Source organism: Gopherus flavomarginatus, chromosome 5, assembly GCF_025201925.1.
Source record: "Gopherus flavomarginatus isolate rGopFla2 chromosome 5, rGopFla2.mat.asm, whole genome shotgun sequence".
NCBI classification, from domain to species: domain Eukaryota; kingdom Metazoa; phylum Chordata; order Testudines; family Testudinidae; genus Gopherus; species Gopherus flavomarginatus.
In genome coordinates, this window is record NC_066621.1 from 132,718,059 (window position 1) to 132,730,198 (window position 12,140).

At 41.4% G+C, this 12,140-nt stretch overlaps 1 protein-coding gene, 1 long non-coding RNA gene and 1 other non-coding gene across 3 annotated transcripts; 1 reads left to right on the top strand and 2 right to left on the bottom strand.

Annotated features, from left to right (window-relative positions):
• Positions 1–245: 245 nt before the first annotated feature.
• Positions 246–3,863, bottom strand: LOC127051771 (uncharacterized). The gene is made up of 2 exons (XR_007774593.1): positions 3,424–3,863; positions 246–1,115 (listed from the first exon to the last, which is right to left on the bottom strand). It is a non-coding gene; the product is annotated as an uncharacterized LOC127051771 (long non-coding RNA).
• On the bottom strand, positions 1,413–1,682 carry LOC127053014 (small Cajal body-specific RNA 13). Its single transcript, XR_007774936.1, has one exon. It is a non-coding gene; the product is annotated as a small Cajal body-specific RNA 13 (non-coding RNA).
• Positions 3,830–10,796, top strand: GLRX5 (glutaredoxin 5). The gene is made up of 2 exons (XM_050954496.1): positions 3,830–4,235; positions 10,008–10,796. Exons 1-2 carry the CDS (start codon positions 3,845–3,847, stop codon positions 10,184–10,186), a joined length of 570 nt encoding a protein of 189 aa, XP_050810453.1. The 5' UTR covers positions 3,830–3,844; the 3' UTR covers positions 10,187–10,796.
• The last annotated feature ends 1,344 nt before the right edge of the window (positions 10,797–12,140 follow it).

Below are 12,140 nucleotides of genomic sequence, written 5' to 3' on the forward strand. Positions count from 1 at the left end.
CCTTCTGTTTGCTGGTTCTGGAACTCATTGTTTTCTTTGGTAACTAGCATGCTGCAATTCTTCTGTATGCCTCTACTGAACTCCTCCCCAAAAGAAAATACCCCACTTTTATTTATTTTAGTAGGCCAGGTGTAGAAAGGCATCTTGTTAAGAATGAATGCAAAAAAACCTGTAAAAACCCTTTTAGTGCTCAGGAGAATCTAAAAACAGGATTAGACAAAGAATTATAACATTTGATATTTAGATCATTTTGCACTATTGTTTTTATTAGCATCTAGTTTAGAGTGATCATTTATACTGTAGCAACACCTAGTAGCTTTAGCCAAATCATATTGTTACTGTGCTAGCACTATGTTTCTCAAAAACCTGTATAGGTCATTCTTATTTACAGTTCAGGGAACATAATAGAAAACAGATAAAGAGAAATAATTCCACTGTTGGGTTCTAGATGCCACTCAAGCCACTTTAACTTCCGGTATTGGAATAACAAGCTGATCAAAATGAAGTTTAAATGAGCTTCCTAATCTCACTTGCATTCTGGAATACTAGAATAGATGCTAGCCTTTAACTACTAGTGACAGTTGTGTGAGGAGTTGCAGAAAGCATTTGTATTTTTTCAATAAAAAAGGAAACAGGTAAGTGAGTGACTACAGGTAAGTCTTAGCATATTTCACAAGTGTTTACTAATAGTCTTTTTATTTATCCAAAGATGTATAGCTAGTTTTGTACCCCATGAAGCCAAGAGTTACACAAGGGTCAGTTGTGTGGTACTGAATAATGTTGTATTATGTAGCATAAGCAATGTCAACAGTACAAGAACTATAGAGTTTAAGCAGTTCATTGGAAGTGTGCTACAAATCAATTTAGCAATGAGGTGCCCATTATAATAGGCAATCCAATTCAGATTACAAGAACAAATTAGAGGGATTGTATAAACTCTGCAACTTCACTTAAATGTTACTTATTTTTATCATATATTACAGGTCTTCATAATGAGATGAGATTGACTTCCCCAGCAGAAACATCTGCAACATTAGGGGTGCATAAGATGTCCTTAAAATTCCCACTGAAGCCACCTTCAGGTTTCTTCAGAGCAGGTGATTTGAATCACTAACCTAGCAAATAAACAGAAAGGTTTATTAATGAGTTTGAATTTTAGAAGATTACAGCTGAATAAAAATTACAACTAACAGCAATGACTAGTTATGGTGAAATGGTTAACAGACTTAATAGCAAGGATCTCTTATCATTAATTGGCATCTATTTTATGGGATGGACACATGCATAAGATAGTACAGTTTATACTACACAGACAAAGGATCTTGTTCGGTTTCAAATTTATTCAGTGTTGTTCCTGCACATAAATCCAAATATACATTTGCAAAGAACAGGTTTGAAGGAACCAACTGAAAATTTATAGCAGTTTTTAGTGTTCAGCAAAAATTGGTATTTGCTAAACAATATCAGACTGCAAAGTTACTCTTACTGTTGGTAGATGGATAATGACATGGAATAAGTCATTATCTCCGTGGCAACAGAATTAGGACTGTCAGAGGAATATTGCACATGGTTCTGCTATTACTCTTACAGGCATGCCTCGGCTTCCTCAGACAGATGCTCTCTCTGCAAGCCTGGTAAGCCCCAAGTACAAACAACCAAGGGCAGCTCCAAGACCACAGACATATCATACAAAACTCAGAAAATCCTGGGCAAAGTTTTTAAGAGTGACAAACATGTGAAGCCAATGGTGAATAGAATCTAGGCACCCAAGTGTCCATGTCATTTGTAAAAGCAGGGACTTAAACACCTAAATCACTTCAGTGACTTTACAATTTTACCCTAAGATACAGCCAGGGCTTTGGAGCTGTGCTCCACTTTAGCTCCAAGCAGAAGCCTGCAGCTCCACTGCTCTCAGAGCTGTTCCATGCTCCAGCACTGGGCTCCGCTCCAAAGCCCTGGATTCAGCTTTTAACTGGTACTAGAGAAAGAGGCACCCTGTAGGGTGACCAGACAGCAAGTGTGAAAAATGGAGATGGGGGGGTAATAGGTGCCTATACAAGAAAAAGCCCCCAAAATCAGGATTGTCCTTATAAAAGCAGGACACTGGTCACCCCTAGCACCGTGCGCCTCTTCACCAGGTTACCACCCCTTCCCCCACCCAGCCTCAAACGAGCCCTGCTCACCGCTAACCGGCTAGACCGACAGCAACTGGCAGGGGCTCATTAAAAGCACTTCCCGCCCTGCTTTGCTCCTTCACACACCACAGCGGCCCACGGGGCTCAGCCTCAGGGCTTGGCTACACTCAAAACTTCAAAGCACTGCCACGGGAGCGCTTTGAAGTGCGAGTGTGGTCACGGCGCCAGCGCTGGAGAGAGCTCTCCCAGCGCTGCACGTACTCCACCTCCTCATGGGGATTAGCTTGCAGCACTGGGAGCCGCGCTTCCAGCGCTGTGGCACTGTTTACACTGGTGCTTTACAGCACTGTATCTTGCAGCACTCAGGGGTGTGTTTCTTTTCACATCCCTGAGCGAGAAAGTTGCAGCGCTGTACAGCGCCAGTGTAGCCAAGACCTCAGAGACGTCAGCCCCGTAGGCAGGTATCTAGGGCGCTCGGGGAGGCATGATGTTACCGAGCTTGATGGGATACGCGGCCCTCGTGGCGGCCAGACATGCCTGGGAGACAGTGATCAACTTGCTTCCCTACCTGGGGTACGGCTACATTTGCAGCTGTAGGGGGCTGGGAGTTACAGCTGTCTTCGTACAGCTGTGTAGGGAAGTGCTGCAGTGTGACCACACTGACAGCTACCAGCGCTGCAGTGTGGCCACATTTGCAGGGCTGTTGGGAGTTGCTGAATAAGCATTCTGGGATACCTCCAAATACCTCTGGAGGCCTCTTACAGCGCTTTTGGTGGCCACACTGGTGGAGCAGCGCTGCATCACCAGCACTGCAATCGTTATACCCCAGGCCCAGCAGGAGTACAGCCAGCGCTGCAACCAGCGAGATACAGCGCTGGATGTGCCTTGCAAGTGTGGCCACATCCTGAGTTGCAGCGCTGTAAACCCACCACCAGCGCTGCAACCCTCCAGTGTAGCGAAGCTCGGCCGTCATAGCGGCGCAGCCCGCCCAGACCTGCTCGCTAGAGCCTCGGGCACCCGAGCGCCCCGCTGGGCGAACCGACCCCGGACTGGGCGCGGCATCACCCGGCGAGGCCCGCTGTGCTCCGGGCAGGCTCTAAGCCCAAGGGAGCAGCTCGGGGATCGCAGTCCCGCGCTAAGAACCGGAGGGGGAGCGGGAAGGCCCCAGATACCTCAACGGCCTCCACCCCCGCAATCCATCCCTGTCGGCCGAGGGCGCCATAGCGCCGGTGGCCGCGACCAGGTCCCCAGCCCCGCCGCAGCCACCGCGAGCCGCACCACGCTGTACCTCCGAGGTGCCTCACAACGCCGGCCCCGCGCCACAGAGCTCACCACGCCGGAAGCGGAAACAGCCAAAAATTCCCCACGCCGTCACCACCTCCTTTCTGTATCGAGACCCTGACTAGCCTCACCCTACGCGGCTAGTGCAGCCAATAGCAACGCAGAAGGGGCTGGATTAATAATTTGGTAGGCGGGCACATGCGGATATGCGGCGCATTATTGGTTGCTCTTGTCGATTGACAATTTTTTGTATCCACTCAAGGCCTTCCGTATGAACCCAGGTTCTGCCAATAGGGAGGAAGCGCCTTGAACTGTTGGATGGGCCAGAAAAAGTCTCTGATGCACGCTATTGGCAACGGATGTGGATTGACAGATAATTCTGCCTCTCCGTGGGTGAGGCTATCCGTGACGTTTTGCCGCCTCTACCAATGGGGAGGAGGAACGGACTGGAGGTGGATCGGAGTGCCTGTGGCTGGCCGTGTAAGAAGCTGCAGCTAAGCAAGGCAGCGATGAGCGGTTCTTTGTGCTGGCTGCGCGCGGCCTCGCTGCTGCGGGGGGCCCCGCTGCGATGGGGCGCGCGGCCCCTCAGCCAGGCCGCGGCCGGCGACGGCTCGTCCCCTGGCGGCGGTGAGGGTGGCCGAGGGTCGCGGGAGTCGGTAGAGCGGCTGGTGCGGGCGCACCCCGTGGTCGTGTTCATGAAGGGCAACCCGGGCCAGCCCCTGTGCGGCTTCAGCAACGCCGTGGTGCAGATCCTGCGCCTGCACGGGGTGCAGGACTTCCAGGCTTACGACGTGCTGCAGGACCCCGACCTCCGGCAAGGTTAGCGCCCGGTTAGCCTCAGGCGGCTGGGGGAAGGCAGACACCGCCCACCCCCGCCCCGGCACGCTGGAGGGGACCCTGTGGGGGGCGGTGCAGGGAAGGCAGAAACCTTCCACGTACACATCCTAAAGGGGACCCACGCGGGGGTAGGCAACGTGCCAAAGGCAGCACGGAGCTGATTTTCAGTGGCACTCACACTGCCCGGGTCCTGGCCACCGGTCCAGGGGGCTCTGCATTTTAATTTAATTTTAAATGAAGCTGCTTAAACATTTTAAAAACCTTATTTGCTTTACATACAACAGTAGTTTAGTTTATATGTTATAGACTTATGGAAAGAGACCTTCTAAAGAGGTTAAAATGTGTGACTGACACGCAAAACCTTAAATTAGAGTGAATAAATGAAGAGTCAGCACACCACTTCTGAAAGGTTGCTGACCTCTGCAGGGTTTGCTTTTCTCCAGGGGTGCTGAGCACCAGAGGCTCTCACTGACTTTAATGGTGCTATAGGTGCTCAGTAGTTATGAAAAAACAGGCCTGAAGTGCTTGCTGTGAGAGAGAAAGTCTCAAGGGGATGTTATCATGTCTGTATGAGCTGGCATCTCTTCTTGGCACTCTGCAATGCCCTGAGTTGAAGCCCATCTGGGGAGTAGCTCAGCTTGTCTGTTGTAGAGGAAGGGTGATCTTAGGACTGGGCATACAGAAACTTAGGTTTTGTTCATGACTGCTGTAGATGTGTGGTTTTGTGCTGCAGTTATCAATAGGGCCTAAGGAAGTTAAGTAACCAGAACCCATTGACTTTCAAAATCCTTTGAAAATTTATCTTTGTGGCACGTCTGTAAGACAGAAGTAAAATTTGTCTGCATATTTCACTTGGGCAATGTAATCTTAATGTTTCTAAAACACTTTAACCTCTTAACATAAGAACGGCCGTACTGGGTAAGACCAAAGGTCCAGCTAGCTCAGTATCGTCTACCGACAGCGGCCAATGCCAGGTGCCCCAGAGGGAGTGAACCTAACAGGCAATGATCAAGTGATCTCTCTCCTGCCATCCATCTCCATCCTCTGACAAACAGAGGCTAGGGACACCATTCCTTACCCATCCTGGCTAATAGCCATTAATGGACTTAACCTCCATGAATTTATCCAGTTCTCTTTTAAACGCTTTTATAGTCCTAGCCTTCACAACCTCCTCGGGTAAGGAGTTCCACAAGTTGACTGTGTGCTGCGTGAAGACCTTCCTTTTATTTGTTTTAAACCTGCTGTCTATTAATTTCATTTGGTGACCCCCTAGTTCTTCAGTTGGAATGTGCACAAAGCAGTATAGATATTAACTCAGCTGTACACTGTATTGCCTGAAAGCATCATCCTGGCATAACTTCATCCTACAGTGAAATTTTGTAGTCTCTGAAAGTTTTCCCAGAACCCATTAACACCTTGGTTCACCATGTTTCAAATTGGGATGATCCCTGAGAGACACAAGTGTGTTCACAGGTTAAAAGGTGAGGCCCACAGAGATGACAAGCTGTGGCATGATTTTTTATCTTGGTCTGAGCAGCCAACCCATGTGGCTTGTTTTCTTTGCAGATTGCATCATTTTTCTTTTTTGAAAGAAAGATTCTCAATTCACCTAGATCTGTGCTCACTGTTACAGATAATGGTGCCAGTACCATATATTAAGGAAAAATTGAGGCTATAAACAAATTCTGCCATGTTTTACACACTTAAACTTGTTTATTATGGACTTTTAAAAATAACTAGAATACCTAAAACATAGTGTATGCCAGTAACAGTGGAGTACAAGAATATTTTGTCTGTTGACTCAAAGCTATAAAATTCCTAAATAAGCTTCAGTAGGAAAAATGATTTGTCAAAATCATCACCTTCGGCTTGCTAAACACTGCTTATTATATGCTTGACTGGAGCAACAGAAAGCTGTGAAGGAATATGTTGGCTCATATGAGATAGGCAAGGCTCATTATCTTCATCCCACTGAATCCAGATCTTAATTTGAGTTACATTACACTATGTGCTCTGTTCTGTTTATGCAAATTATTTGCCATCCTCCAGACTCTTACAAACTTCCAGTGTGGTCTGTAGGTTTGGTGAAATTTGGGTCAGAGGTGGCACAGTTCAGGTTATGACTGAATGACATCTCCTTTTGGTTATAAACTCTTTACATCTTGTCAGTTGCTTTGCAGCTCTTCTCATCTTAAACAGCCATTGACACTTCATCACAATAGTTGCCTCAGGAATTTTGTGAGGTTATCAGGAAAATTATTAATGGAATGTGAAATGGCCCACAGTATGATCTGTCTTAAGGTGTGATGGACACTGAAAAAGTTTGAGAACTCCTACCACAGTACATCAGCATTGACTGCTCAGGACTTTTCCTTCTTTTGGTAAAGCATAAAATATGCCTTCTCAGGCCCCAATAACATGCACAAGAAATATTCAGGGAACACTCTGCCATCCCAAGCAACCTAGAAGCTAGCTTATGTGAAAGTATTTGCGCCTGTTTTCCTGGATCTCCATTTCTAGAAGGTTGCTAGTCTGATCACATGAAACTTCTTTCTGCTTACTTCCTTTTTGGACATGCCTAGCTTAGTGTTAAGGTTTCATAGGGTTACTTGAGTATAGTGATTGTGAAGTGGAATATTTTTGCCTTGAAAGCAGACTTGCAGATGTAGGGAATTAGCAATGCTTACTATGAACACTTTACAGCAAGTTTTGTTTTTGTTTTTGGTAGGATAGGAATTTAGTACTTTATATTTAGATCTATCAAGTGGATGATTTCTTTCTCTGCACCCTCATTTTCCCCTTTACTTCTTGCATTTGGGCCTCTGCTGTCGTCTTTTCATTTAGCTTTTAGTTGAAAGGTTTATATCTGGTCTTCATTTTTATTTTTTTTTCAAATTGCTTTTCAGTTTCATGACTTAACTGTAGTGAGATATCATGGTTAAAGTAAAAAATTAATACCAAAAGGTCTTTTACATTATATCCAAACGATCTTATTTTAGTTATTGGTAAACTTGAGATTTTAGGATCGTGCTTTCTGGAAGTCTTTATTAAACTTTAAAATATAAAAATGTTGTAGCTCTTTCCATTTCTAAAGTAAAATGATTTGTTAATCTTATGATTTAATAGAATGAATTGGTAAGCAAAAAATAGCATGCAGCTGGGTTTCTTTCATGAACCTTGAACAGGTCAGTAGCTCATTGCGTAATGATTCACGGAGTTTATTTATTTAAGCTCTGGGATTGGATCATAGGTATGCAGCATTGAAAACAATGTTATGACATTTTACTTGTTTTCCCCCTTTTTTAATAGGACAAGTTGGTGCACTGTACATCTAGGGGAGAATGTTGATATGTTCTTAATATTACACTTTAGGTCATGTTCAACATTGATTTCTCAGGTAGTATTCTCATTGTTTTCAGTGGGAGTTTTGCCCAAGGAAGGGAATAAATAGGGAATGCTGAAAGAAAACTGACAGTAGGGAGTAAGGAGGGACACCAGACTTTAGGGGATGGAACTGCAAATATGAGAGAGAAAAGAATTATTTTGTTAGACACTTTCATCTGAGTGAAAATAAAACATATCCTAGGCAAAGAGGCTATTAATAGTTAAAATGGTACTTTAAAATGTAAGCATATTAAAATGTTATCCATAACAAATCTTAAAATGCAGTTTCTAAAGAATTAGTGTTGGTAGAATTAGCTTTCTGTATCTGCGTTGTTGACCGTGCAAACCATAATCTCTCACGATTGGAACTCAAACACTTCTTTTTCAGTCTATATTTTAGTATGGAAATGAGTAAGGAGAATTGATTAATCTGATTAGAAATCAGAAAACAAAGCACTTATTGAAGTAGAAATTAGTTTATTATAGCAGCTAAATGAGTAAATGGTTTGGATAGGTCATGTTCTTTCAAGGGGAGAAAACAGTCTCAGATTGTTTGGCTTGATACAGAATCATCTGGGAGGCACCTTTAACAGCCATTAGGAATTTTCCATAATGTACACTTTAGATAGAACTGTTCTATTGTCAAAGTCAAATTTGTAGTAATTATGAAACACAAAAAGTCCTATAATTTTTAAAGAACTTTTAAGGCACAGATAAATCATAGAGTTTAGGTGAAAGTCTTAATTTGACTCCATTGTTTGACGGCAATTTGGAGAACATAGTCTCTTGCATACGGATATATCTGCTATTAAGTTGGTACGTTGGTTTATTGTTTCCGTTAAAGAATTGTGTTTTAGAAAATACATTTTTACATTTCTGTAAGGTGGGAAAACTTAATCTTTACATGTTGTATACTACTTGATCTTAATATTTTTCAGTCAATATTTTGTTACCCTGCACTGTCGGGGGACATCTACTTAGAGCAGTTGTTTTCAAACTGGGGTACATGAGTTCTTGTCAGGAGGTATTCAAGGAAAATCCTGTAATGGCAGACAACGCATTTTATTTAGTAACACTTGGCAATCTAATTATTGGTGTATTATGATCATCTCTCAGATGGAGGGATATGATAGACTACATTATTTGGAAAAGGGTACACAGTCTACAAAGTTTGAAAACCACAGACTTAGAGTATGGTTTGGGATCCTAATTAATGACTGACTAAGGATGAGCGTGCAATGACATGGTTCTTTGCGTTTTAAAGTTAAGAAAGTGAACTGTTAGGTTTGCAGCATTTTGGTATGATATTAAAGTTACAAACTGCATGTATAAACTCTTTCAACAGCTGTAATAATTCTTCCTTATCTTCCTGAGATCCTTTAACTATAACTAGCATCAACAAGTAATAATGCTTGGCATAAGGGTATCCTGTTATGAAAAATTTTGACTGGTCTTATTTAACCTCATATGTAAATAATTAAAAAAATTGTTTAGTCTACATGCCTTTTCATAAGAGTTAATTGTAGCAGACTATGTATTTATTTCTTAACTTGTGATGCTAAGCACATTTTCATAGTGTGTCTTAGGTGCATGTTACATCTTGTGCCCCTCCCATGAATTTCAGCGTCTGCCAGTAAAAGATAAAGCACTAAGAAATTCAAGGACTGTTAGAGGACAAGTTGTCTAGCAAATGAATTTGCAGTAGCAAATAGTGCTGTATAAAGGCAGTAAGAATGTATTCCCTACAAGGAGTTTTAATAATCCTACAGAGGATACTGTAATTAAATTCCCCATACAAACATTACTGGACACTAATTTAAAGGCTCCTGTTTCTTTCGTTGGCCAAATAAGTCACTTTAGTACAGTGGCTCATTTTATGGTAAAAATGAGAAAGTAAGCAATTTTTCAGTAATAGCGTGCTGTCACACTTTTGTATTTTTTATGTTTGCTTTTGTGAGCAAGTAGTTTTTAAGTGAAGTGAAACTTGGGGGTCCTCAAGACAAATCAGACTCCTGAAAGGGGTACGGTCGTCTGGAAAGGTTGAGAGCCACTGCTTTAGTAATCTTCTCTCATCCCCAGAAAGCAAGCATGATACTTGCACAGCTCCTGTTTAAGAGTCACAGTTGGAACTGAACTCAGGTCTCAAATTTCTGGGAATCAAAAAAAAAAAAAAAAAAAAAAAAAAGTTTAGTGGAATGTGGTTAATTCTGATGACTCTTCTGCCATAAACAGGACCCACAGCCTCAAAGAGAAGGAACTGAAAGTATTAAAATCTGCACGCTGCTGAAGCAATGCCTCTTACTTTTAATGAATTCCAGTATATTTGAAAACAATAGGTTTAACCTTTTTTTAATTTATTTTCTGGTACAGGAATTAAAAACTACTCCAACTGGCCTACCATCCCTCAAGTATACCTTAACGGTGAATTTGTTGGTGGCTGTGACATACTCCTCCAGATGCATCAGAACGGAGACCTAGTGGAAGAGCTTAAGAAGTTAGGAATCCGCTCTGCACTTTTGGATGCAGAAAAAGACCAAGACAAAAAATAAAACAAGCAAGATATTTCATTTTAAAAGATGGGACTATAATAAACAAAACCTTTGACAATAACTTATTACCAGAAAAGCCTTATGTGTTATCTCAAAGGAGGCATCTTTTTGAACTGACACTAATGTTTGTTTATCAGTAAACAAATGGTAGCTCATGGTACAGGTTATTTGGTATTTTGGTTTAAGGATATTCTGTTGTGAAAATTTGATTATAACCATTGCACTGTAATTCAATGTCTGTGGAACTGAAGTAAACAAGCAGCCTACTTCTACTTGTGTCAATTCTTCTTGCCTGAGGCAGGAGTAAAAGAAAGATTGTAGAATATTATTTTTATGGCTCATCTGTATATATCACTTGGCTAATGCTTTGATATATAAACCTATGTAGACAGTGTTTGTAACTTTTTTGGTTCTCTTGAAAACACTATCAAATAACTGCTGTCATTCTGTATGAACACTTGAAGATAGGACTTCTTGGGAACCTGTAAACTTGTGTATTGGTTACCTGCAAATCTGTTTCTAACAGACTGGAGGAAAACAGTCACATGAGTGATCTGTGAAATACACCTTTATTCCTACAGCTATAAATAAATACATTAGTAAAAACAAATGATACGTTGGTCATTATTGCTTTGTTTCCCAGACTGTAGGTTGTAACTACTGATGGCTTTTGGAAGACTACTGGGAGTTGTGATTAAAAGGTTTTAAAGTAATTTATATTGTACCTCTGCCAAAAATGGCCTTGGGTTTTACACTTCGTGAACTTTAAGTCTCTGTTAGTGGTCAGATGTGGAAGTTCTATAATTCTTCCTTATAGAGAGCGGAATAACTTGAAAACCCTGAATATAATCTTAAACTACTTGTCAGCAGCTACATTCTTTAGCGTTATATTGACAAATATTCATTCCTATTTGACTGCTGTGCCACAAAGAGTGTTGTCTTCAAATATGAAGTAAACAAATGAACTGTTTCTTCTAGGTACCAGTAAAGAGCAAGGGAGGGGATCTACTGGGCAGATGGCAGAATTGTTTGCTGGATTGTCTGTTTTTTGTAAAGTGTCAAACACAGGTGTTTCTACAAATAAAAAAGGTCATACAGTGTATCTGAAAAAAAATAGCAAATTAAAGTTAGTAGTCCCTCAAGAACTACTGCTATTTAGTTTTATGGGTAAAAGCAGCATTTACCCATCGATTGAGCAAATGATCTGAAAAATAATTATCCTGTGATTGTATGATTGTCTACATTATTTTGATTTATCATAAAGTTTCTAATGAATTTGATTATTTTTGTTTTGAATATTATTATTGAGCATTCTTTCACTGTGTGATTGACAGAAAATGTGTGTTTTTTGTTTGTTTGAATTAAGAAAATTCTGATGGGTTGGGAGAATTCAGGGCCATAATTTTGCAAATTAGGAATGAGCAAAATGGGAGGTTGGAGTATGAGAGTCCATTTCAAATCTTCTGTCTAGGTGCTTCTTTGAGAAGTAGTTCAAGTGCAGAAATAATGAAAGTTAGCAAATTCTTCAATGAATACTATTATATTTTACAGTAACCTGACTGTAAATATGTCTAATTCCATTAAGGAAATAGTGAGGAAAGTATCAACATGATGAAATACAATATTTATATCACCTGCTTACAGTATAGTGTATTGTGAATTTTTAAATTGTACTTTGGGCTAAGTACCTGTGGCAGCTTCTCTTACTAAGTAAACAAGTGATTATGATGTTAAATGTTCATAGTGGATATTTGAATCAGTTTTTTGAGTACACTAAAGCATGCCTATTTTCAGATGCTCTTTCAGATCCTCGGTTCTGTTCTTAATACCCTAAGGATGTAAAACTGTAACACTTCTTGGTCAATATCTCTAAGTAGGTATGGAACTAAAAGTGAGATTTAAGATAGAGCAAGACAAATGTAGCAATGAGTATGTACTGTGTATAAACACCCTT